At 39.5% G+C, this 27,775-nt stretch overlaps 1 protein-coding gene across 2 annotated transcripts; it reads left to right on the forward strand.

The window, feature by feature from the left end:
• Window positions 1–27,475, forward strand: stag2a (STAG2 cohesin complex component a). 2 transcript variants are annotated; one of them, XM_080866521.1, is made up of 34 exons: window positions 1–235; window positions 3,674–3,786; window positions 3,958–4,036; window positions 5,208–5,366; window positions 6,940–7,036; window positions 7,121–7,197; window positions 7,325–7,529; window positions 7,637–7,788; window positions 9,023–9,096; window positions 9,395–9,518; window positions 10,931–11,029; window positions 11,176–11,255; window positions 11,537–11,644; window positions 12,137–12,245; window positions 12,503–12,620; window positions 12,802–12,905; window positions 13,005–13,097; window positions 13,188–13,277; window positions 13,368–13,571; window positions 13,675–13,745; window positions 13,902–13,989; window positions 15,446–15,526; window positions 15,870–15,962; window positions 16,091–16,262; window positions 16,352–16,491; window positions 16,576–16,677; window positions 17,072–17,220; window positions 17,303–17,431; window positions 17,524–17,732; window positions 20,598–20,835; window positions 20,958–21,068; window positions 21,173–21,299; window positions 21,648–21,725; window positions 25,134–27,475. In XM_080866521.1, the coding sequence occupies exons 2-34, from the start codon at window positions 3,743–3,745 to the stop codon at window positions 25,155–25,157; spliced, it is 3,828 nt and encodes a 1,275-aa protein (XP_080722647.1). In that variant the 5' UTR covers window positions 1–235; window positions 3,674–3,742; the 3' UTR covers window positions 25,158–27,475. The 2 variants fall into 2 exon arrangements, with proteins under 2 accessions (XP_080722647.1, XP_080722646.1); XM_080866520.1 differs by having other exon boundaries at window positions 3–235; window positions 20,595–20,835.
• Window positions 27,476–27,775: the final 300 nt, after the last annotated feature.

The raw sequence follows: 27,775 nt of genomic DNA on the forward strand, positions 1-27,775 counted from the left end.
TACACAGTGTCGCCGACAGGTGGTGTGTGTGCTGCATGCATAACAACGACAATACACACTGTACCTTGCTATATTAGCCACCAAGAAGCTTCTTAACGTTAGCCAACAAATAAAACTACAATTGTTAAAATTTGGAAAATGACAGCCAGTGCAGGGAACTGACGAAAGCATTCTCTATGAACAGTCCGTACCGCGTGGATTATTTGATTTCAGTCCGTCTTTGAATTAAAACGAGGTAAGTAAAATGGCGGATAGCTAACGTTAACATCAAGGGAGTTTGCCATTGAAGCCGCTTTTCTGGGTTAGCTGTCAAGACACTTGTTAGTGTCACCAATAGTCATACCTATAGAAATACTAGTTCATCAGAATGTGCTATAGTCAAGATAGTTACCAACTGCAGCCTCTGTGTGTTTCCAGTTTGTGTTATATGTGCTAGTGGTCCAGTTAGCCAGCTACAGCTAACGGTAATACTAGCTAAGCTAGTTTCTTATGGTGTATCAAAACACTGGCGCGAAGTGTAATCGCAGTTGTGGGAGCCCGGTATTAATTAATTAGAGCGTTGATGTCTGTGGCCAAGATCACATTATCAATAGATTTAGCTCACATTAGCCTGAGAACTGCTTGGCCGTCGTAAAAACGACGGCACGTCAGGAGGAGATGAGAGCCGATAGCAGACTCAGCCTCCCAAACATCTGTGGTTGTTTGTATTTCGGAAGTATACAACTGCGCGTGTCACAACTGCGGTATGATTAAATTGTTTCAAATTACGAGTAACGATGCAGTTTACCGACACGGTGGACAGTAATACAAGCGAAAGACAATTGTGCTCATCAGTAGCTAACGTTTTATTGAGACACTGAAATCCGTACAGTATGCATATCCATTTATGGCGTTCAGAGCCTAGGGACAAGCCCCTAGTCTGCTCAGGAAAAGCCGTGTCATGTTTACTGGGATTTCCACTTACAGTATGTTCTATTGTATAAGAGCGGTCCGCAGTTTCCCCTTTTCTCTGAAAGTATCTGCTGTAAACGTAAAGTTACGCAGAAAGTTGTGAAACAGTCGCGATCACATGCATTTTTTCTTTTTTCTTAAAAAAACGTTCATTAAGTAACACATTCCTAAGTATCTGTTTTAAAGTGTTAGAGCTGGGAGACAAAATCACTTATTTTCAGCTCCGAATAACAGCTGTGTTGGAGATACAAGTGTAGTTTGCAAGTTGTAAAGTGGAGAGTGAAAGTGAGTCTGGGGAAAACACACCCCTTAAGCTTGGAAAGCTTTTTTTTGAGAATGGCCACTAACAAGATGTATTACTTAACTTTGCCAGTGTATTATCTTCAGTTAATTAATTAATGTGATATACATGTTTTTATGCCCCCCCCCCCCCTTTTTTTTTTTTAAGAAGATGGTTTGAAGAGGCCTAAGAGGCTTCTTTGTATTACTTTTTTGCTCAATTATCCAAGGAGAGGTCACAAGTCATGACATCTTAGAATCTGGACCCAGCAAATTTGGAGCATTTTGAACCAGTAGTGCAGTCAAACAAGCATTTCCTCTTGCATTTCTCAGTCTATAAGCCTGTTGTAGAACACTTAAAAACACAGATGTCATTAAAAATAGTTCCATGTGTCCCAGTAGACTGCAACAGTGCGACACAGTCAGTGTGCGCACTACTGGGGTCTCAGTCATCTGAAATATTTTCTTAGCAGCTACCATGCAGCAACCAGAATCCAGCCCCTAGTTGTCAAAAAGATTAATCTGCAATTTCATGTATTACTTAATAGTTTGCTGTAGTACTGTCAAGTGATCCACAACAAATAGACTTTTTTTGCTAAGCCTAACAGCCCTTGATAGTGGTAATAAACATGGCAAGTGCAGAGGTTTGGTATTGCTGATGTGCTTATGTGGAGCCTGGATGGGTGGATTTCTTATTTTGATGTCAATGTGTAATTTTTATCTTGCTGCTTCAGCTGGATAAATCACATTAATTGGTCTTACAACTGGCATCAAAACATATTATTGTTGTCTAAATGTCAATGGACTAATTAGCTAGATAGATCTAGCTGACTCGCGAACGAACATGGTGCATCCCAGGTTGAGATAAGTGGCTCTGTTACACGCTCTCTGCTTTCCCCATTGCATAGCTAACATTATTACTATGTCTGTCAGCAGGTTTGGCTCACATTTTAACATACTGTAGCCGCGTTCCATTGCCGATATCTTGTGTTTGCGTTTACAACCTGCATACCATGCATTAACACGCATTTATGCAGATAAGTTATCTGGATACAGATAATCAGATTTAAATAGGTTATTAAAGCTTTGTGTGCCCTGACAGTGACACAACCACGCTCTCGTCATGCCCTTCAATATTAGTTTCGACAAAAAGTGTGAATCAGTTGGTACTACTATGATTACAATGATTAATCTTACCACGAAATGTGGGAAGAGTTTCATCTCAGCCACAACTATGTGCAGTATGACTAAACTAATAGCAAACAAAATGTACTTTTCATGAGCACGTTAAAAAATAACTGTAGGCTAGAAGGAATTGTGTGTTGAAGACTTCTTTGACTTTGGGCTCACATGAAATGGTTAAGAAGACTATTAGTATGACCCATATATGAGCAATGTAAATGGAGTTCATTAAGTCCAATCAAGGTGTATTTATCAAACAACATTTGTAAGGATAAAATTTTGAGGGTTTAAAATAACAACTTTTTTTTTTTTTGCTTTTGTTTATTAAGTTTACCAATTACAATAAAGGTTAGAATAATGTTGAATTCTTCATAATAATTTTCTAACAGATAAATATTGGCCACAGGGATATGTGAATGTTGTCTTATTTGTTGATAGGATGTAAGTTGAAAAGTCACATATTTTGGTGAATCCTTGACGGAACTGCACAGTAACAGTAAAACCTCAAAACACAGAGGAGGGAACATCATGGTTTGTGGCTGGTTTTCTACTTTAGTATAGACCAGTGATAATGAAATCGAATCAAGAACTTCTCTTGAATGCTTGGCAAGTTGTTCACGACCTTAAATCATTATAAAAATGGTTATACATTTTTTGTCTTGGCCAAAGTCTTACTCTTACCCAGTTAAGATGATGCATGAGTGAAAAAGGTCCCGGTCCTGTAAAGCAACAGTCCCCAACCCCCGTGTTTGGTACCGGGCCTCGAGAGTTGAAAATTTGTGTGAAAATTATTTTTTTTGGGTACTGGTTTTATTTTGTTGTATTTATCCAGGACACCTTAAAGGCCGGTCCGTGAAAATATTGTCGGGCATAAAGCAGTCCGTGGCGCAAAAAAGGTCGGGGACCGCTGCTGTAAAGTATCTCTGAAACATTGCTGAAGTCTCTAAACCAGAAACATCTGATGGAGTTTATAGCTGATAAAGGCAGTTCTACAGGTCACTCAAATCAGTGCTTGTTTTGTGAATGGCTATACAGAGTTAAATAACAACATGTAAAGTCCAACTGTAACTTAGAAAAAACATTTATAAGTAATCTATGCAGAAGGAAATCCCGGCCTTTTCAAAGGATTTATTAACATTTTCTTGAAACAGCAGGGGTTTACATAAGATTATTTTGACTGTCCGGGGTTTTTTTTTTTTGCTTCATTCATTTCATTTTTTAATAATTATGTTCTTTTTCTTTTTCATGTGCTATTATAAAGGTATATCCTTGCTCAGCACCCAGAGCAGTAAGAGCACCTACTCCAGCAGATCCAGAAAATGTTAAAGAAATGATAGCAGCGCAGGACTCGCACACTGAGTTTCTGTTTCCTCAGTAAGTAGAACAACATGGAAGTGTTACTGTAAGGTTTTTATGTCCTTCAATGTTTATTTTGTATGTATGCACTGATGATATTTGAGATCGTTTTTGCTATGCTTGTGTTACTTTTTTCAGTTGTATTAAATACTAATAATAATTACTAATAAATCCATGTGTTATGCACAGAGAGGCAGAATCTCAGTTGTCTTCAGATACTGACCTTGAGGATCCCGATGGCAAAAATGCGAAGACAGGAAAGGGCGTGGTATGTTTTCCTGACTTTCTTATCTTGGGCACTGTGCTGAGAAGCACTTTTAACATTGTCTGTTATCTGGCTTCACTTACTCCGACATCAGCGATCAGGCAAAGCAGTCACGTGAAAGTGGTTAGAAATTTAAAAGTGTTAGTCAACCCAGGGTTATAATCAGTCTATCTAAGAGCACCTCCACATGAATGGGATGACTGTAGCGCATGAACGATCACAGATATTGAGAAGTCTGCTGACAACAGAGCGGCTGCTGTTAGAAAGGAAAATAAAACTATAATAACAGGAAACTGTTAAGTGGTTACACACCTAATACAGACTTAAAGTAACACAGTTATTGCGCAGAAACGTGTTGTGTGAGTGCATGTGAGAGGAAAAGTGCTGTAAGGCTGGAAAATACCTACAGTATAAATAAAGTTTAGCCAATTTGAAGCAAGAAAGGGAAAATTGGCAAAAATGCAGACTGTGTAAGTAAACAGTTAGTCAGACAGATTATAGCCATTGTTGTTATTATTATTAATGTTTTGATAATGATAATGCAAATAATAAATTTTTATTTAATTTGATTAAATTTGTAGTTGTTTTATTTTTGCAATTACATAACAATTATATTATAATTGTAATTTTATTGTATAATATTAACTACTAATTGTAATTAGTAATAAATAAACTATCTAATTAAGTTATAAGGTTTTTTTTTTGGGGTTTTTTTCAGATAATTGATTGGTTATTGGATTGTGATTTTGTACCTGTTGATTTCTCATTTCAAACACCATTAGTTACTATGTACTCCAGTAGGAAGTGAACCACCTTCTTAAAAGCCAGAGTGAAACCTGGAAAAGCCCAAATCCTGCCTTGTAGTACAGGCCTCGGTTTATGTGCAGTCATGGTCACACGCAGGCTTGCAGTATGTCCAGCATACACTGAGTAGAAATCAGTAAAACATCCTCACTGGTTTCCCGCTATCACAATGCTAATACATAGTCAAAAAAGTTTAAATCATGCAGCAGCTACGTTTGATAAGAAAATAAGTCTGTTTCATCTCTGCATCAAATGTCTGTAATGTGATTTAGTTCCGTTTTTCTAATGCACAGTAACCAGATAAGCTATTGAGTATAGAGGCACACTGATGCAGTGTATGATAACAGAAGAACATCTTTCTCCTCATTAGGCAGCCAAGAAAGGGAAGAAGGCGCTTGGAGACAAGGCCAAAGGTGGTGGAGCTGGGAGGGTCACTGGTCCCGGCTGGGTGAATGGCCACCATCAGGAGAATGGAATGGAGAACATGACCTTGTTTGAGGTGGTTAAAATGGGGAAGAGCGCCACACAGGTGGGTGCACGGATTCTAATTTTCAATCAGTAACAATATGTAGCCTGGTTTAGTGTCTGTGGTTCTCATTTTTTGAATACTTAATCCATAAAGCTTGATTTATATTACTGTATTAAACCTTTGCTATAGCTGCTGTATTTCTGAGGGTGGGCATTTCAAGCTTACAACACACTCTATGCAGTGAACTTCATTTCTGTTTATTTTTTAAAGGAGTGCCACACAAGACTTATTGACAGCTTTTTTTTTTCTTTACATCTGACCTGATTTCCTTGAACCTTATGCATTGCGGTTAGAAGCAGGTTCTGTTTCTGTTTTTGTTCAGTAGTGGCTGCTAAAAAAACTAGGTGTATTACTGCTGCCTCCTGGTGGTAATACTGGACAAACAGGGTTTTTTTTGTTTTTTTTTTAAATTAAAAGATAACCTAATGACTACTCGAATAGTCAAAAATATTACCCACGCCTGTTGTGCATCGATACATTAACTACACATGGCAGCAACTCAATTCACCGAAAGGCAGCATATTGATTAGCACAAAGATAATACCATTAAACAAAATGTAATAGACTGTAGCTTGATGTTAATGCAATAGCTAGTATTCTTTCAACATAGACATTAGCGTAGCTCTGATAATCTGTTTTATCATCATCATCATTTATTTATTTATATAGCACTTTAAAAACACACCTGGTAGACCAAAGTGCTGTACAATACTAATATGCACATAGTAATAAAAGCAGACATAGCAATAAAGTTAAAAAACAATAAAAAAATGAAAAATAAAAAATAAAATAAATAAATAAAATAAAATAAAATATGGCTCAGTCATTTCAGGACTCTGCTCTGCTCTGCGTTTTACTAAACGTAACAGTTGTTCAAAATGTAATAGGCCCAAGTCAAACATGATCAGCTCAGTTTCACTCGTAAAGTCAGACCGATGCAGGCTCCTCAGCGTACAAGTGTAAACGGCAATGACAGCCACCATGGCATAAGCTCCTCTTAGTTATGGCTGGATCAGGTGACCCTGAATTCTCCCTTAGTTACTTTGCGTCTAAGCTGCTAGGGGCTTCCCATGATGCAGTATTAAGTGTTTCTTCTTTACTCCCCCTCCCCTTTTTTTTTTTCACACTTCCTGTGTGGTTATATACCCACCCTCCCCCCTTAACCATTAGTTATTCATCTTTGGCCATGTTCAACAGTGTGTCTTTGTCCTGTCCCCTCACCCCCGACCTTCCACTTGAGGTTTCTTTCTGTTAATAGGGAGTTTTTCCTTCCCACTGTCACCACATGTTTGCTCATATGGGGTCTTTTGATTGTTGGGGTTTTCTCTGTATTAACATATGTTGTTTTTTTTTTACTTTACAATATAAACCGCCTTGACGTGCTTTTGGTGATTTGACATTATATAAATAAAACTGAATTGAATTGCGGGGATTCAGCACAACTATAAATCAAGCTTAATGGATTAAGAGGAGTCAACAAAGCATGCTCTCTAAGGAATGTTTTCAAAGTTATATTTTAGTTAGAAGTGTAAATAATTATGTGATAATTTTGTGAGTGTGCTTCCCTTTCCAGTCTGTGGTTGATGACTGGATTGAGGCATACAAACATGACAGGGACACCACTCTTTTGGACTTAATCAACTTCTTCATTCAGTGCTCTGGCTGTAAAGGTAGTTTTCCTACTTGTATTGTCTAAATGTGCAGCATGTTGGGTGCCTGAAAGCCCATTCACACGCTCAATTTTGCTGTATTAGGTGCTGTGAGTGGAGAGATGTTCAGACATATGCAGAACTCGGAAATCATCCGGAAAATGACAGAGGAGTTTGATGAGGTGATGTAGGCTGTGTTTCAATACAACGTATTTTAAAGAACCACACCAGCATGGGAGATGTTTTTAATCTGGCCTGAAACAAATGTAATACTTGGGACCCCAATCTGATTATCTCTGTGCTGTACAGGACAGCGGCGACTATCCATTAACCCTCTCAGGACCACAGTGGAAGAAATTCAGGATAAACTTCTGCGACTTCATTGCGGTTCTGGTGCGACAGTGTCAGTACAGCATCATTTATGACGAGTATATGATGGACACAATCATCTCGCTACTCACCGGCCTGTCTGACTCACAGGTCAGGGCCTTTAGACACACAAGCACACTAGCAGGTCAGTTTTATTGTGGATTTTGTCTCCATCCTGCACGCCCATGCTGCTGTTATCTGACAGCAGTTGTTCCTACACGTATGTGTTTTAAACATTGTTGTCTCTGCCAGCCATGAAGTTGATGACAGCCTTGGTGAACGTGGCTCTGAACCTAAGCATCAATATGGACAACACACAGAGACAGTATGAGGCAGAAAGGAACAAGGTCATTGCTAAGAGGGCCAATGATAGGTTGGAGCTACTGTTACAGAAGCGCAAAGAGGTAAGAAGAAAGATAAGTTGTCAAGCATTCAACCCAGCGTTGATGTTGGAGTGTAATACAGCAACACGTCAGTGGGTGTGAGCGTTGTTTAACTCTGTCATTTAAATTTTTCACTCTATATATAAATTGACTGGGGGGGGGCATGCTGCTGATTGTATTTGCCCCTTCATGTGCAGGTATGCCATACAGGTGTAGCCTTTTCTGCCTTTGTGTCTCTGGAGAATAGACTCAGTCACTACTGATTTATTTAAAGCCCCATCCCTAACCAGCTATAACCTAAAATTATGACTTTGTTTACCATTCCGTGGCCTTGTAATTCACTCTGTTTATTTTAGCTCATTATTTTATTGATATTTTTAGCGCAGCCACAGAAACATACTTCTCTCTTTCCAACAGCTGCTTCAGGGTCTTAATGCAGGCAGACTAACATCGCCTCTTGAAGGCCGAATCCCTGTGACTGCCGCTTTCCCTTCAATGCATGTCGTATTAGTCATGGTTAATTTAGAAAGACATCATGTTCAATCACGGTTTCCTTTTCTCTCACAGTTTGTCAGTGCTGTAATGACACGTCATTGGCCACTGGATTAAAACAGTGTGTTTTTTCACCAACACTTTTCGTTGCCTCTCCGCATCAGTTCAGATGACATCTGGAAATTCTACAGTTAGAAAAAGTTGGGGGCTTTTTAGACTTGTGATTGCATGGGCTGTTATTAAATTCAGAGGAGGGTGGCTGCGCTTAATGGCAACTTACAAAGTGTCAGTTATGACGTTATATGAATCTGACGACACGTCTCCTGGTGAATCGTTTAAAATGAGTGATTTTTACCATTACACATTTTATGATTAGTTACAAAAGACTGTTGAATCTCACTTTGAGATCTTGTGAATGTCTCACAGAAGCGGTATGAAAGATTTAGTGTAAAACTGAACTGTTACTGCATAAGGCCACTGATCCAAATCTGAAATGATAAGACTGTATCATTTCAGATGATAAGACAATAAGCACATTGAACAGGACTGGTTCTTTTTATTTTGAGTTCATTCTACATAAACTGTCCTTTCTAGTTCACAAAATGCATATAAATCCAGTATTTCTGGTTTACCTTTAACAATGGTAACAAATAGTGGATGAAATCTGTAAAAAATCCAAGCATAGAACAATACCAACCGTGATCTTGGACTTTCAGGGAGTTTTTGTTCAATTAATTTCAAAAACCTTCTGTTTATCTTTTAGCTTCAAGAAAATCAAGATGAAATTGAAAACATGATGAATGCAATCTTCAAGGGAGTGTTTGTTCACAGATATCGGTAAGTAAATCCTTAAGCGATAAGGAATTCCCCCAGATTATTATGGTAAATGGCAACCAGACTGTGTGCTGAATGTAAGATTTCATCACGGGCTTCTTATCACTTTTGAGTTTGTACAACAAGAAGCAGACAGAACAGAGTTCATTTAGAGTGTTTTGGCACCCTCTAGTGCAAAATCAATGTTAATACAAGCATGAGTTCATTATTCACAATGAACCTTCTTCAGTGCTGTTTACAGCTGCCAGGTCTGTTAAAGGCCCGTTTACTAAATTTAGTGAATTCTCTTTGTTTTTGCCAGCGATGCCATTGCTGAAATCAGAGCCATTTGTATTGAGGAAATAGGAGTGTGGATGAAGCTGTACAGTGACGCCTTCCTTAATGACAGCTACCTAAAGTATGTTGGCTGGACAATGCATGACAAGGTGAGTTTATGGAAAAAACTTGTGTTATGGAAGAAGATATTAAAGCCCACATCTTAAATCTTAGATTTCTGAGAGTCAGCGTATGTAGTAGTACCAGAGGTGACACAGTCAGTATAATTGAGATAAGCATCAATATAATTAATAACAACTTTTAAAAAAATGTACTCGGCAAGTAGGTTATCCCAGCCTATGTATGAAACTGGCTTCAAACCATATTATTCTCCCTGCTCCTTCTCATGAGAATTTGATGAACTCAGAATCTTCTTTTTCTAGTTTAGGAATATTAGTACCAGCTTATCGTCACTTCATGTCAACAGTCAGTTTTTTGAGGACCACTTTTCTGAAAAAACGCAACGCATTCGTTCTGTACATAGGTTACCTGTCATGTTTGTACACAACACGTTCAGTTTGTAGCACCCTCTATCCAGAAAATCTCCCATTTGTTAAAGCCTATTACCGTAATTCCCGGACTACAGAGCACACCTGATTAAAAGCCGCATGCTCTAATTTTAGAAAGAAAATCAATTATGTGCTTGTACAGGCTGCACCGGATTTTAAGCCGTATGCGTTTTACTTGTAATATGAGATATTTACACAGAAATATTACACGTGACGATTTTTAACGTTTAATTTAATCCGTAAGGTAACATAAACAAACAACATTACAACGTCTCTTAACAACTGGTAAAAATATATACCGTATATATACTACTTATCAGTTTTATTGGTCTGCTGTTACCAGGCAAAATGTTTTTGGCCGCATGAAAAAAAATATGCATTAGCCGCATGTCAGTATAAGCCGCAGTGTTCACAGTGTGGGGAAAAAGATGCGGCTTATGATCCGAAAACTACGGTAGTTAAAATTTGAAGTCCAGAGCTCCTGCTACCATTTTCTTTCAGCTAGAGGGCTTTTATTCCAAACACCTCCAATCACTAGACTTATCCAGAGTTTAGATGGGTGCTCCAGTCTTGAGCTTATGCCTTCACTTGGCTCACATTGAAAGCAGGTGGATATTTTATGAGGTGTACTTGCTTTTCTTGTTCAGCCACTTGTGCTGGGTGAGAAAGATGCCTGGTACAGACTTCCTGTTTGGTGGAAATCGTCTGCCTGTGAGAATCCTATTTGATGCTGAAAGACACCCTCATGTCTTGCTGCTATGTCCCATGTTTGTTTTATTATTGCTGGTCCTCACGCATTTTTATTACCTCTACATAGACTTTTCATGTAACTGCATTTCAAAATGTTTGGATTGCAAACAGCTGTCTAAGAGAAATCAATCTAAAACCTGCTTATAACTTCACTTAACTTGCCTCTAGGGGTGCATTATAAGCAATTTTAACTGGAATAGTGGCAGAGTAACACAGGCATTCAGATTTCACGAGTATTTAATGCATTTCTGCTACGACTGCAGCAAGGTGAAGTGCGTCTGAAGTGCCTGACTGCCCTGCAAGGCCTGTTCTACAACAGAGAACTCAGCACTCGGCTGGAACTCTTCACAAGCCGCTTCAAGGTAAGTAAGCATTACTAGAAATGTAGATGCCTCTTGGATATCATTGCATAGATGTAAATGTTTGATAAAGATAAAATAGTACCATTTGGCCATCATCATACCCGCAACTAATATTATGGAGATCTGACATTTTCTCTCACTGACAGGATCGCATTGTTTCTATGACTCTGGATAAGGAGTATGATGTTGCAGTGCAAGCTATTAAACTTCTGACACTTGTCCTACAGTGAGTAATCTCGCCTCCTCAAATTTCCATTTAATTTTGTGCCACAGCATGTGATTATTAGGACATGTTTTAATTCAACACGACAGCAGATGTCAACATTTTCTTCAGACAAGTGTGTTATTTTTCTTAGTGTGCATTTATGTTTTCTTCCTAATTCTGAAAGCTATTGTGATTAAAATTTTTACAAATCATGTAAATAACAATGATAATTCTCAGTGTTTGTTTTTCTTAATCAAAAATCCAATAATCACAAAGAGTTATTTTTGCTTTTCATGTAACAGGAGTAGTGATGAGGTTCTGACAGCAGAGGACTGTGAGAGTGTTTATCATCTGGTTTACTCGGCACATCGACCCATCGCCATCGCAGCGGGGGAGTTCCTGTTCAAAAAGTATGTGTTTTTCTGAAGTTTTGAAAGAGATGTAATTGAATCACCAGCTTGAATGAATGTTATCTATTCAAAATATTTTAGTGCCAGTAATAAAACTGACAGAAACATTCCAGGGATTGGCTTATTGTGTAAACAGGCTCTTTGATTCAGCCTGAGTCTGGTTGGCACTGCATAGCGAGCAACATTCATGGGAAGCACACTAAGCTCCAAGAAAGGAGGGAGAGGAGGAAGGGCTTAAAGGAATATTCCACCCTGCTCTCGGCTCGGAAGGTGGCTCTGAATTTTTTTTTGCTGGCTCCTTGTTATTACAAAAGCAAAATAATGCTTGCGTGAAGGCCAGCTTAAGTGTAAACTCCATTAGATTCCATAAAGGAGACACAGGAAATATGCATGAGATATTTGTCCCACCTCCTTTCCTAAAGAGGCTGAAAACGTTCATTTAGCCTGTTTTTCATACGTGTATTAAACTGCTTTTTCTTTGGTTGATTGAAGGTTGTTTAGCCATCGAGGTCCTGAGGAGGAGGGATTACCCAGGAGGGGCAGGCAGAGCCTCAACGGCAGCCTGATCAAGACTACTGTGTTCTTCTTCTTGGAGAGTGAGGTGACCAGGCTTTTATGTCAGCCCTGTGCCCCTGCTTTGCAGAAATGGCAGTTTCAACTGAAACGTGTCAATCATTAATTATTCTTAAGATTGGATTAAATAATTAAATACGAATCAGAACTGTGCATACATCTATTGCAAGGCACTGGAGATTTCTGTTTCTTGGCTCAAAGAGAATAAAAAAATAACAGAAATGTATTATCTGTGTTTAAATAGATTATTTCATTTCATTACAATTCACATTCCATTTTTTACAGCTCCATGAACATGGGGCCTACTTAGTGGATAGCCTGTGGGAGTGTGCGTCAGAGCTGCTAAAGGACTGGGAGACTATGATCAGCTTGTTGCTGGATGAGCCAATGCCAGGAGAGGAAGGTAAGGAAGCGCTGTCTCAGAACGAGGTTTTTAGTGAGGAAAATGAATCTTTTTGCCACTCTATTACTTATTTGTTGTACTTTTACTCTAATTTGTGCTTCTCTTAGAAGGCAAGTCTTTTCATTAGATACTTGGTAACATTCTTTATGGGGGGTTTTTTGGGTTTTTTTTTTTTTTTTAGCTCTAAACGATCGTCAGGAGACAGCCCTGGTTGAAATCATGCTCTGTGCCATTCGGCAGGCTTGCGAATGTCATCCTCCTGTAGGCAGAGGCACGGGGAAGAGGGTGAGTGTCAAGCCGTCATGCTTGAGATAGAAAGGATTAACTTATCTCCTTGAATGATTTCGTGTTGACTGTGCTGTCGGGGTTTTGTGCATGGAAAAGGTCCTGACTGCAAAAGAAAAGAAAACACAGCTGGATGATCGGACACGAGTCACAGAGATGTTTGCAGTTGCTTTGCCTCTGTTATTGGCAAAGGTGAGTGATTCAGAGTTCTCAGAGTTCATTATTTCATCAGGTTCAATATTCATGAAATAAGCCTGACTGCGTTCCCTTTTGTTTTTGTAGTACTGCGTTGATATTGATAAGGTGACCAATTTGCTACAGATACCAAAGTTCTTTGATCTTGACATCTACACAACTGGGCGGTTAGAAAAGGTTTGCGAGTTGTTTGTTTTAAAGCTTGTTTTACAGCTGAAGTGCATTGTATGTGCTGCTGGTGAAACAATGTTATGTTCTTTCAATTAGCATTTAGACGCACTGTTGCGACAAATCTGGGAAGTTGTGGATAAGCACACAGACACTGAGGTCCTGGAGGCCTGCTCTACCACCTACCACTATCTCTGCAACGAGGAGTTCACCATCTTCAACCGTGTGGACATCGCCCGCTCCCAGCTTCTTGACGAGCTTGTAGACAAGTTTAATAGACTCCTGGAGGACTTCCTGCAAGAGGTAGGTGCTGTAAGGCGTTTATCTGTGTGGATTATTTTAAAGGATGCTCGCAGGAGTAGAGGCAAATATCTGAGATTTCAGCATATGATCTCTTGTTTGTCAGGGTGAAGAACCTGATGAGGATGATGCTTACCAGGTTCTATCCACACTTAAGAAGATCACCACTTTCCACAAGTAAAAGCAGTTCATGGAAACTGTTTCAGTTTTTGATTTGAACACATTACTTGTTAAAAATCTTACGTTTCTGTTTTCTCATATTGGGTTAAGATGTCAGTGACAGCATGCATGCATATTAAATGTTATAGATTTAATGTACATTTCTGCTTTCAGTGCACACGACCTCACTAAGTGGGATCTCTTCACCAGCAACTACAGGCTACTCAACACAGGTCTACAGAATGGCGATATGCCTGAACAGGTATTACAGTGTCATCCCCAAAATCCTACAAATGGAGTTAATCAGGGTGTTTACATTCCCATATGTTACTTGAGTTACAGGTGATGTGAGGGATAATTTGGAAAGAATCATTGATCATATATACTCACCAGCCACTTTGTTAAATATATCTTGCTAGTACCCAGTTGGACCCCTTTTGTGCTTTCAATTTGTGTCATAGATTGAACAAGGTGCTTTAAGCATACCTCGGAGATTTTGGTCAATATTGCCATGATAGCATCACAGAGATGCTGCACATCTATGATGTGGCTCTCCCCTCCTACCACATTCCAAAGTTGCTCTGTTGGTTTCAGATATGGTGACTGGAGGTCATTTGAGTACAGTGAACTCATTGTCATGTTCAAGAACCCAGTTTGAGGTGGTTTGAGATTTGTGATGTGGTGCTTCAACATGTCATCAGAAGATTGTACACTGTGGTCATCAAGGGATGGACATAGGGTGCAACAATGCTCATGCAGGCTTTAGTGTTTAAATTATGCTCAGTTAATAATAAGGGTCCCAAACTGTGCCCAGAAAGTGTCCCCCACACTTTTATATCACTGCCACCATTATGAACAGTTGATACAAGGCAGAATGGATCCATGATTGCATGTTGTTGACATCAAATTCTGACCCTACCTTCCCAGTGATGTAGCAGAATCGGACAGCCAGCATTTTTCCACTCTTCTATTGTCTAGTCTTGGTCAGCCTCTGTGAACCGTAGCCCCAATTTCCTGCTTGCAACTTAAAGGGGTGTTGTGGTCTTCTGCTTGCTGTAGTCCATCTACTTCAAGGCTCGATATGTGGTTGAGTTACTGTTGCTTTCTTCTTTCGGCTCCAAACACTCTGGCCATCCTGACCTGGCATCAACAAAGCATTTTGTTGCCCAGAGAACTGCTGTTCAGTGGACATTTACTCTCTCTTTCAAACAATTTTCTATAAACCCAGAGTCTGAGTCTAGCACTAATGACCGTGCCACATTCAAAGTCACTTAAATTGCCTCTGTTCCTCATTCTTATGCTCCTTTTGAACTTCACCTGGTTGTCATGACCATGTCTACATGCCAAAATATAACGAGTTGATGCTATGTGACTGGCTGATTAGATATTTGTATTAAGGAGCAGTCGAACAAGTGTACCTAACAAAGTGGTGAATGCGTGACAGAAAATAAAAACAGAAAAAATAGATGATTATATGAATAATTCTTTTGTGTATTTAAAAAGAAATAGCAAGCACAAATGAACCTTGACATGTCTTAATAATTACTGAACATCGAACTCTTTTAAAATTTAGAGTCAAGCTTTCAAAATAAAGTTACGATTAACCAAGTTAGTACAGTTCAAGTAAACTAGAATTACCCTCTGAGTGACCTGTTAAGTTCATGTTAAAATACTGAATGTGCAGTTTATCTATTCTGCTTGATTTTTGTTCCTCTCAGATTGTGGTTCATGCAATGCAGTGCACACATTACATCATCCTGTGGCATCTAGCGAAGGTTTCAGATGGCACTTCAGTAAAGGTACTGTTCACATTTTGGGGATATTTGGCAAAATACATGTAATAACATTTCTGTGCCTACATTTCCCAAATAAATATGATTGGCAGTGTATCACAGTTTGAAAGTATCCTTCCGCCTGTGTCACAGTAAATTCTCTCTGTAGTTACATTTGGACACCATGTATATGCAGATCTAAAGTAGGAGTTACATGTTTTTACTTTGTTTTGCTTACAACACTTCCCAGTCTGATTGCAGTTTTCTGTCAAGCTTTATAAATAGAGTTATACATTTCTTAATGCCTGGGTAATACAGGTACAATGTTACTTTGAAAGGGTTTTACTAACTGAACCTTTACTCCTCTCAGGGTGACATGGTGACCTTGAGAAAGCAAATGCGAGCTTTCTGTTTAATGTGTCAGCGCTACATAAACACCATCAACAACGCAGTCAAAGAGCAGGTGAGGATTTTGATGAGTCAGATAATTTTTATTTATTTATTTTTATTTCCTTTTTCGTTTTTTCAGCGCAACTGAAAATTTCTGTGGTCAGCATTTCCATATATGCTCAAGTGTTGTGTTTATTCCAGGCCTTCACTATACTGTGTGATCTGCTACTGATCTTCAGTCACCAAATTATGTCTTCAGGCCGGGAACAGTTGGAGTCTCTGGTCTATTCGCCAGACTCTTCTTTGCAGGCAGAGCTGCTCAACTTCATCCTGGATCATGTTTTCATTGATCAGGATGATGACAACAGCACAGGTCAGAAAACACTACCCTGTTTTATATGAACCTACCACACTCTGTTTAAAGAAGGAACATGACTTTTTATAAATTTTTCATTTTTTTAGATGGACAACAAGATGATGAAGCCAGTAAAATTGAAGCTCTACATAAGAGGAGAAACCTTCTTGCTGCCTATTGCAAATTAATCATTTACAATGTTGTGGAAATAAACACCGGAGCAGATATATTTAAACAGTACATGAGGGTAGGTCTAAATCCTGTAGAGATCATAACGAAATCATCCAGCCCTGTTGTTTTAGTTAACAGTATTTCTCCTGTTTCTCCTCAGTATTACAACGATTATGGAGATATTATCAAGGAAACAATGAGTAAGACGAGACAAATCGACAAAATCCAGTGTGCAAAGACGCTCATATTGAGCCTGCAAAAGGTATGACATGTGAAACAGATGGATGGTCACTAATGTGTAAAACATACTTGTTGCTGATATTATGATGAGACCAGGTTTGCCGCTGTTCAGGAGACACAGATGAATTGTCTTAACACATAGATAAGGAAGCGCCTTTTGTCTCTGTACTGTCAGTAAGCAGCCAGGCTGTCCTTGAGATCCAGCATCATCATCACTTAGATCATCATACTGCTGGAAGCCCGATATAGTCTTTTCGGGCCTCCTCAAATAGCGATACCTCACCAAATAGAAGAGATAAAAGAGTCAGTCCCAAAATCCTTTATTTGCATTTTAGTCTGGAAAAAATCTTCTCAGGGTCTTCAGAGGCTTTTAATTACTAAAATCAGACAAACAGTATTTGAAACCTCTTTTGCAGTTGTTCAATGACATGTTGTCTGAACTCGGCTTCAATTTCGACCGCTCATCATCAGCCTTCTGCGGCATAAAAGAGCTCGCCCGACGCTTCTCATTGACGTTTGGTTTGGATCAGCTGAAGACCAGAGAGGCTATTGCCATGTTACATAAGTAAGTCATTTCCCTAACCCAAACATCATTTGCTCTAATGAACAGGAACTTTCATATGTCATGTCTTGTTTGTTTATTTTAGAGACGGGATTGAGTTTGCCTTTAAAGAGCCAAGTCCCCAAGGAGAAGGAAGTCCACCGCTTAATTTAGCATTTTTGGATATCCTGAGTGAGTTCTCTAGCAAACTAATTCGACAGGACAAGAGGACAGTGTAAGTTTGCGGCACGATGAGTAATGTGAGCATGAAAATGATGAGAACCTCTAAAAAGACTCTAATGTTTACTGTCATTTCGCTTTTTGCAGTCACATGTACTTGGAGCGATTCATGACATTTCAGATGGCCCTGCAGAGAGAAGACTGCTGGCTGCCTCTCATCTCATACAGAAATTCTCTGCAGGCTGGAGCAGATGACGACACTATGTCTGTAATTAGTGGGATCAGCAGTCGAGGCTCCACTGTCAGGAGTAAGAAATCCAAGCCAGCCACTGCCAGCAAAAGAAAATTGCCTGAAGGTGAGCATTGCTGGTGTACTTTGGTGGACCATTTATTTTATCTACCACAGCAACCGATCTGCAGCATCAGGGGTCGGCAACCTTTCTGATTATGAGTGCCATCTAAAATTTCCTCAGAAGTCAATGTGCCATATGACTGCATTAGCAATAAATTTAATAATGCTCTATAGTAACAGTTACACACTATATAGAACCACTCTATAGAATTATATTTGTTCGCAGATGTTGGCAGCTATCAGCGAATAGTCATCAGCTATTTTGAAACAAAAAAGACACTTTTTATCCATAACAGCAAATGAAGTGCACAACAGAAAGTGCAAATGCTATTTATGGTTTCCTCACAACAATGATAAGAAAAATAAACTGGGTCAGTATGGTATGTTTGTTAATACAGAGATACACATGTTAATCTGATCTCTGGTCTCCCACTCAGAGACACAGGTCTCCGAGTGTCCCGCATTCAGACGGCTACCTGAGGACACTCTTCATGTGAGAGAAAATCTGCTATTTGTACAACCAAATACTGTCAGTAAGGCCTCTGCAATGTTCTGAAGACAGTTAAACTTGTCAGGTAGTGATGTCCAGCAGGTGAAAATGCAAACTCCATTAACGCGCACAGCTATGGATACCAGCTGCGTTCGTAGTTCTGCAAACTTTGACCCCACAGAGTCGAGGTTTTCAGTTCAATCAGCTGCATTTCGATGTTGCATTAACTGGCATTAACTCAGCCAGTTAATCTGAGACAAATCCAGCTGCTCATTAAAGCTTTCTGGTTTGATCAGAAAAGAAAACATTGGTCCATACACCTGAAAGTCCCGAAAATACATTGTGAATTCTGTCTCAGTCTTCGGATGTATACAAGCATTTCCGTGGTGCTGATGCTGCGCTGAGCGGAGAGCTCCTGAGGTATTTGAAGTGTTGGAATGTGAAAATTTCAACATCGCTTGACAAAACTGCCAGCTAGCAACGTCCCTCTCACCAGTAGGCTAAGTAATTTTTAGCCAATTACAAGTTGAATCTGGTACTTGGGGTTGTTAGCTAAGATACTGTCATTAAGAAGCGGCACAACTAACGTTGCACAACCTTCTCAAATTAATTCACTGCATGTCGTGCCCAGGGCTGGACTGGGACAAAAAAATCGGCCCAGGCATTTTGAGTAGAGACCGGCCCACCAGGTATTATAGGAAAAGCCATAAAAACTTTGAATGAAAACAGACGCTGTTGTGACAGTGATGTACAGTCTTATTGGTATATGTATGATTTCTATACATTTTACATCAGATAAAAACTTTGATTGTAGGATTCAGATAATTATTTATTAAAAGCTAGACATTTTAAATGAGAATAAGAAAGAAAAGTATTTCTTTGTGCCCCCCTTTCCCTGTTAATGCCCTGCCTGGCCCCCCTGGCAAAACTTTGCTAGACCCGCCCCTGCACAGTTACCAGCTGTCAGCTATGTAAAAAAAAAAAAAAAGGATCCTGGTGTTATTTGTCTCTCAGAAACAGTTCATAACTTCCCTTCAACTCATTCATGTCACGTAAAAGGTAAACCTGTTTCTCCATCACCTGTTCAGCTCTGATGATTCAGTAAGGACATCTCCTGGTTTCATCTTCATGTTTCCCTCTCACCACATATCCAAACCGACATCCTGACCAGCAGGTTTACAGCTGTGGCTCCAGCAAACATCAGCTGATACTAGAAATTAATAATAAATAAAATCTAACAACAGCTGATCAAGCTTAAACCTGCTGCTGTTGTTTGGCGCAACATCCACTGGTTTCCTGTTTCTGGCGCAAAGTGGGCGATAAACAAACAAGAGAGAAAAGCCGATCAGCTGATCATTGATCAGTTTCATGATTGAAGTAGCAACAGGAGAGGGAGGGGGAGAGGATGAGAAGAAGAGGCAGCTGTGCAGCGCAAACACAGAATAATGAGGTTACTAACCTTATGAATAAAATAAAGTTCACTATTAGTACCATCAAAGCACCCACCCAGCTGTATAGAAACTCCATCATGCTAGCTAGAACGCAGTACGAGTTATTGTAACTGACTGTAAAAAGTCAGCACAACGAAAATAAACTCCACCTAAACTTGGTTTATATCTGACCCAGATAGACTGCAGGTCATAACTTCTTACCTGAAGTTCAGTTCACCTGACACTCGGACCGGCAGCCGCCTTGGGTCTCTCCTCCTCCTGCCTCCCCTTTCCCTCATCCACCTGCTGGCCTCTGTGGAAGCTCCGCCATAGCCACCACCAAACAACTGAGTTATTTTTACACATCGGCCAGCATCTGGCCAATTCACCACCTTTCATTGTTTATACTGTTACAAAAAAATAAATAAAATCATCGGCCCATAAAAACCAGAAATCACCATGGGCCCACTGGACAAATGCCCGGTATGCCCAATGGCCAGTCCAGCTATGGTTGTGCCATCAGTTTACCCTGGCACGCGTGCCCAGGATTGCCGACCCCTGATCTACATCAAAACAGCTGCTGGTTAGTAGAGTTGTATTTAAGGTGACAACATTTTCTTTGTATTCCATGACTGTCACAGCAGTTTGTTTGCTGTATTTCTTAAAGTCTGCCTGAGATTGAAATAAGGTCTTTCTGTGAGCGAATACGCCGTCATGAATTTGAATACGGTGCAGTATTCACCTTCAAACGTCACACATAAACATAAAAATGCATCTCTCTCTTAGGCACATGTATTTCTCCTAGGATCCTCTTGCAAAATGTTTCATGTTAATTCTCATCACAGCCTGCCACTTTAATAATAAATCAAACAGCTCACTCATTGTTATGGTCACTGCGTGTGTTCAGTAAAATTCAAGGAGTGTAACAAATGATTTTCTCTGGCAGAAGAGAACAGCAGTAGCAGCAGCGATGCGGTTTGGATGAACCGTGAGCAGAATGTGCAAACGCCAGTGATGATGCATTCACCCCATCTAACTTCCACTGTACTGAGGGATCCAAAGAAAATGAGGCCAGAGGACAGCTTCACAGCCACGTTCACCATGCCAGCAGAGCAGCATCCCCATCAACCTGTGCCTCCTCAGCAGCAGCAGCCACACCCTCAACACCAGACTACCATTGATTACAAGTAAAAAATATGTGTATTACATTATTGCATACATGTCTGCAGAGGTCTTAGTTGCAGTACAGTATGTAAAGCCACTTTTTTAAAACTGTGGGAATTATGAAGTAATGAACCCTGTTCCACAGTACCCAGGTTACTTGGATGCTGACACAAAGGCAACAAGCTGAAGCCCGTCAGCAGCAAGAGCGGGTTAGCATGCACTACGCCAAGATGAGGAACCACATGCAGCAAGCAATGTAAGAAGTTCAGCACTTAACTGTTTTTGGCCGAACTTTGAGCCAATAAAGAGTCTGACAAAAAGCATTTTTCTGACGTGTTATTTTTTTGTTATGCGTCACAGTCGTCGAGGCTCTGGGCTCATGGAGGATGATGAGGAGCCAATAGTGGAGGATGTGATGATGTCATCTGAAGACCGCTTGGAAGATATCAATGAGGGCATGGATTTTGACACAATGGACATCGATTTGGTAATTAAAAAAACTAACAAACAATAGTCTACATTTGTCTAGATGCATGTTTAATAATTCCAGTAAGGAAATCCTAGGAAGTTGATTCTGCTGATTTGGACGTGGCATTTTCAGCGGGAGATGAGTAATGAAACGTTTCTCCCACTGAAAATGTAGCATCCAGATGAACTGAACCAAATTAGAGATAATCTGAATCCTGCATTTCTAGCAGAGTAAGCTGGTCATGCCAGTCCTTCCAATAAATAAATAATAAAAGCAAATGTTGATGTTAAAATTAATAATTTTTTTGACTGTATATATTTTTTTCATCTTGTGGAGTATTCTTCTAACTGAGTTGTTATCTTTCAGCCGGCATCAAAGAATCGCAGAGAAAGAACCGAACTGAAGCCAGATTACTTTGATCCATCTTCCATCATGGATGATTCGGTAGGAGTATTCCACTTCTTATAATAACTGATTGATTGATTGATCATACTTTATTCATTCCGAGGGAAATGGGTTAAGGCTGCCAGCCGTGCCAGCGCCGTCTTACCCTTCCGACCATACGTACATTACACAAACATCACATGGGGAAGACAGGTCAGAGAGGTATAACATGGAAAAAGCACAACATGAGGAAAGATGAGGAGAAAAAAATAACTCCCCCCAGACTGAGCTCCAACAGGGAGATCAGTTTGAGAACAGAAAAAAAAAACACCTCTGCACATAGCACATGAAAAAACTCTTAATACACCAAAGAAACACATGACAAGCAACAGGGATGGGTAAAAGGTGAGAGACAGCCAGTGTAGACAGTGCATCCGGGCCAGCAGCATAAGCGCTGGTCTCCTTGATCCACCGTCAGCATCGGAGGGGAATAAGCGTAGAAGACGTTTGGAGGGGGAGTGGGGATGAGTGTACATCTGCCTGTGTATATATGTCTGTGTGCATGTGTGTGTATGTGTCCAGAGTTCAGCTGAGACAGTGTCCTTCGCCCTGCCAGGCTAAGTAAACAGTCTTCCAGCCAACCCAGGTGGCCTTGCATAGAATGGGAAGAACAGTCTAAACACAGTCCGTATCAGGGTGTTGTTGTTCAGCTCCAGCCTTGAGACCGCAGCTGGCGCCGAAGGGGTATCCGCATGAAGTCAGAGGTGTGGACTCGAGTCACATGACTTGGACTCGAGTCAGACTCGAGTCATTAATTTTATGACTTTAGACTTGACTTGAAAAAATGTTCTAAGACTTGTGACTTGACTTGGACTTTTACACCAATGACTTGGGACTTGAATTGGACTTGAACCGGTTTACTTGAAAAGACTTGATATTTTACCCCAAATATAAAATTTAACATGCATATTATATAGAGATTGAAAATGTGACGTCATTCACGGGTAGAACCGCAAAGGATTCTGGGAACTCGTGGCAAGCGGTACTAGCGCACGCAGGCTTTCAATTAAAATCAGTTATACAGCGATAAAAAGAAACACAAAAATGTCAAGAAGCCGTTGTATTATTAACTGCAATAGCCGGTCGCATGACAGCCACGGGAAGCCGACGGGTAAAGAGATCGGTTGTTATCGGATTACGTCGTTGAAGAGAAATTGTTCGAGCCATGTTTCCGAAGTAACAAAGACGCGACGGATAGCCTGGATTGCAGCCATTCAAAGATCAAATATAATGTCCCAGAACACTCCAGCTCACAGGTTAGTCTGCTCCAAGCATTTACACGAAGGTCAGTGTTTTTTAGTAGTTAATACGTCATTTTCATAACATAATTGGTGATATAGGTTACAAGCAAGTCTGGCGCTGAACAGAAATTGTCGCGCTATGCTCCTTTGTTTATTGTGCATAAATAGTGAATTGTCCTGACACAATATTGCGTTTCGCTTCTGTTATTATGGTACATTGACAAAAACATATACTTTTATTCACAGGATAAAACAGGTTTTTTGTATCACTAATTGCCCAGTATGATTACAGCATACAGTGTTATTGTCACTGCTACATTTCTGTGATGGGTACCAGAAATTATTTCCACTACTAATTAATTACCGTTGAGCTCAAAGGTCCTATTAATAAACGGTTAAGGAATGTGTATTTATGACGACAATTTGTGAGACTGGTAAACTTATGATACGTACGATGGTCTTTCGTTCTACACGGTGCATTTCAAGGTCCTGTACCCATCCGTCGGTAAACTGTACCTGGGCTTGTTGCAGTGACCTGAAGTTACTAAACTTCATGAGTGTATGCACTCACTCCAAGAACCGTATGCTTATAAATATGCATATAAATATGCTACAATGAGATAGCTGACTTCATCTAACTAGCAAATGTTGTCCAGGCTACGTTGGTGATACAGTTTTTTTTATGTGTATGATATTTTTGTCATGCGATTTTAAAGCTGGTCCTACAACCGCATCCAAGAATAACATGCAGCTTATCTCAGAACTGTCGGTGAAAATTATTCTTGGAGCTAGGTTTAATTCAGCTGCATTTTAAAGAGGTGCAATTTCACAATTTGTGTATATTTTCTAAGTTCACTATTTTGTCATGTGTTGAGAAAAACACAGATTTTAAAATTACATGGTCTAATATTTACATTTAGCATATAACTGCAACATTATTTTTTCGTTGTTTTTTTTAAAGACTCGAAAGGACTTGAAATTCAAAGTTTCAGACTTGTGACTTGACTCGGACTTTTACACCAGTGACTTGAGACTCAACTCTGACTTGCCTGACATTACTTGAGACTTGACTTGAGACTTGAGGATAAAGACTTGAGACTTACTTGAGACTTGCAAAACAATGACTTGGTCCCACCTCTGCATGAAGTGATGGTGGTTTTTACTTTAGTGCGAACAACTCATATGAATTTCAAAGCTGTTCTAACAGTCCGACACTGGTTTCTCAATCTCCCGTTGGAGAGTCGTGAGCTTCTCCATGATGTTATCAAACTTGCGCTCCGTGATGTTGTCATTCTTGTGCTCAAAGAGCCGATTCTGAGAACTCATGAACGCAGTGCGCTTCTCCAAGATGTGATCCAATTTGCGCTCAGAGGTGTTGTTCCGAGCGAGCCCCTCCAAGATGTAATCCAGTCTTATTCTGAGTATTCACGGCAGCCGTAAGCCTCTCCAAGATCTTATCCGTGCTGCACTCAATGAGCCCATTTTGAGAAACTCACGCCTCGTCCCATCGTTTCAATCCCAGCGGGCAGCCTTGTGGGGGTTTGAACAGCCAGTTCCACTTTGTTAATTCTTCGATAAGCCAGGGCCAAGCCAGCTCCGATCAGCAAGAAACCTGTTATCACGGTTCCGAATAGGTAGATATCTTCAGCACTCAGGCTCACCCGAGCCCAGACTTCTCGTTGAGAAAAAGGGTGTCAATTGTATTCAGGGACCAGTTGATCAAATCAAATCCATAATTCCTCTTTTAGGTTTTAGAGAACAGACTGTGAGAGAGTGTTCCAGGGAAAAGTAATACAAAAAACACGAGACTAGACAAGGACACAAGAGGCTAAGCAGGGAAGCTAAGGGGGAGGAGGAGGAGAGGAGAAAAGTGCGACCGCCTTCGTCAAGAGCAAGAGAGCAAAAAACCCCAAAAAAACCCCTGTTTGAGTGAATGGCCAAGTAAGCATGATAGATCAACGTACAGTTCACGCATGCCTAGCCTTATTTGGTAGAAGTCCATTTTCTTGTTATTTATGACAGTTTGATTAAAGAACCCCAAAGGAGGAACAACTTTAGGTGTAAAAACAACCACATATTTCTCATCTGTTCATACTGTACACTCGATATCTGTTTGTTTTTATTTGGTTTTGAATTTCTAACACTGCTTTTTTTCTTTCGCCTTTAGGTTCTCAATGTTTCAATGTTTTAATATGAAAAGGACAGCATGTCATCGAACTCCTGGGACGGTGAAATGACTCTTTATAAATGAGAGTGGACTGGACTAGTAGGCTTGTGAGACACCAATGTTTGCCTCTTTAACACTTTGTTAAAACTTAGAAGGAGTGCTTGAGCTTGGATTTGAATTTTATTCTGCTATTTTCACACACCGGATTTTGGTCACACTGCGACAGAGATGTTTCGGTTTTTGTTCAGTCGCCCTAAAAAAACTTGATGCCAGCTATCACTTGGCTACACTTGTTATAATGTGTGAAGCGGTACAGGTACGGATATTGTGTAGCAGTTTGCATGGTGATGGGACAATAACAGGTCAAAATTCAAGTGAATGATGTATACCTTTAAACTCTTTAAGTAGACAAAAAATGTCTGTAAATACATAGCGGCCAATATACAGGGAGGGTGAACACAATTTCATGAACACCAGAAAATATAATAGGCTTGCAGAATAACACTACTGTTTTGATGCTTGTAGTGTTCAGTTATTGTTGAACACTATAATAACCCTGCACTTGGTCACAGAGGTGGTAATTGTGCTGGATGGTCATTTTTAAGCTTTACATCGAGAAACTATCTTAGGTTTAAACGAACCCCCTCTCTGATGCAATCCGGACATACGCTGAACATATAATGTTTCATAATGGCAGCAGTTATTAAATGGCTACTGCGTTATATTGGAAGGGTGTCAGTGGTATTGTTGTTCACCTTCTGAACTTTTAAACTGTAGATTCTGGCATGGCATGTAGCCATATATCAAAACATGTACACAGTAAGTATAATGTGAACTGGCGTGTCATACTGTTTAAAGGCCTTGCCACAAGTTATATATATACAGCATTCTCAGATTTCTTTGTGATGGTATTTTTTAGAGACATGTGTTCTGCTTTTATACCTTCTAGATAACTTTGATTTATAGATATTTTGTAATGACAATCAAATGTAAATTAATGGTTTCTATTAATCATGTTATTTCACATAGAGATTGAAATGATCCTTTTTAAAGGAAATGATTATGTTACTATAGATGTGGCCAGCTGTATTTTCTTTTCGTCTCTCTGTAGCGAACGGGTACAAACGTACCTCATTGCTCAGATGTAGTAATTTGACAAATTGAGGCTGCATCTAAAATTATTTTTTAATGTTGGAAGAAATCACAATGTTGTAAAACTTTGACTCAACCTCAAATATGTAATCTCTCCTATATATTAACTATTTTTTTCCACTGTATAGTATCTAGTAATATCTAATATTAGAGACATGCCATGATTGCAATCTTTAAAAGAAAGGATTTTTAAAATGGTTGAGAACGATGTGTGTTTGTTTGGTTTTGTTTTGTTTTTTGTATTTGCAGGTGTTCAGAAATAGTTTTTCAAACTGCCAGTTTGGTTGGTTTGCGACTGCTGCGTGTATAAGAGTTATAGAAATATTCTAAATTACAAAGCTTCTAAATTCTTTAGCCAACAATCATAGTATCAGAATTGTATATTATACAGTTACAAATGTGTAATATATTGTGAATCGGTGCTCATTTTATATTTACTGTTTCTTTTTGTGTGAAATTTTGGGGAATTGTCAAAGGAAAAGAATGTAAGTCTTTGACATTAATCTACTAATTTGTAAGTGCACACACAGTGCATTGTTTTTTTTCTTCTTTGTTTTACCGTGGATTGTTCCGGTATTTCTTCTGTGTATTGGCCTGGCTGGCAGAATCAGACTTTATGAAAGAAGGTGTAATCATATTGTAGCTGAAAATGAACCTTATTTCCTCAGTGTCACTATAATCTGGAGAATCAAATCATCAGGTCTTAACCCTCCTGTTATGTTGACCCAGAACAGAAGAGATGTCATCTGCATCACTACAGAAAACCAGAAAATCAAAATTATACAAGAAAATTGTAAAATAATCAATGCCAGTGTTTCTGACACTTTTTGGATGAGTACACATGCCCTGGGTCAAATTGACCCAGGAACATAATTGGTGTTCCTGGAAACCAACATAACAAGAGGGTTAAACATTACCACATACATAATAACTTTTCATGTTAGGCAAATGAGAAAAACACATCTTAGACTTGTCTGTAAATTTACATGACTCATGTCATTTTGGAGCTTTTCTGTTTTGCATCAAACTGCTGAAAATGTGCAAACATCTGTACGTTTATACATATTTAAATATTTGCGTATATTAAATTTGTGTTTATATTCTATTTACAAAGTGCCCATTGCATCCTTTACGGTTTGTATTTATGTATGGAGATGTAACATGAACAGAATAAACCCTCTACAACTGTGTGACGACTTAATAACACAGCAATAAATATGATTTGATATGGTATTAGAACACCTGTACTGTAACTATAACTGGCTTTTACTGATGAAACATGAGTGCACCGGAGGATTATGGAAATCGCAGCTGTCCTGCAATTTGTTGTTTAGGTAGTTCTTAGAGAAAATGTTACTGGTAGATTTAAATTGGGTTGTTCAAGTGTCACGGGATTTTATTTAACTAAACAAGTTAAATAGTACAACGTGGAGAATCAAACTTATTCCAAGACTACACGACCATCACCACCACTCCGTGCGAAAACCTCG

The sequence above is a fragment of the Rhamphochromis sp. 'chilingali' genome (genome assembly GCF_963969265.1).
Source record: "Rhamphochromis sp. 'chilingali' genome assembly, chromosome: 19".
NCBI lineage: Eukaryota > Metazoa > Chordata > Actinopteri > Cichliformes > Cichlidae > Rhamphochromis > Rhamphochromis sp. 'chilingali'.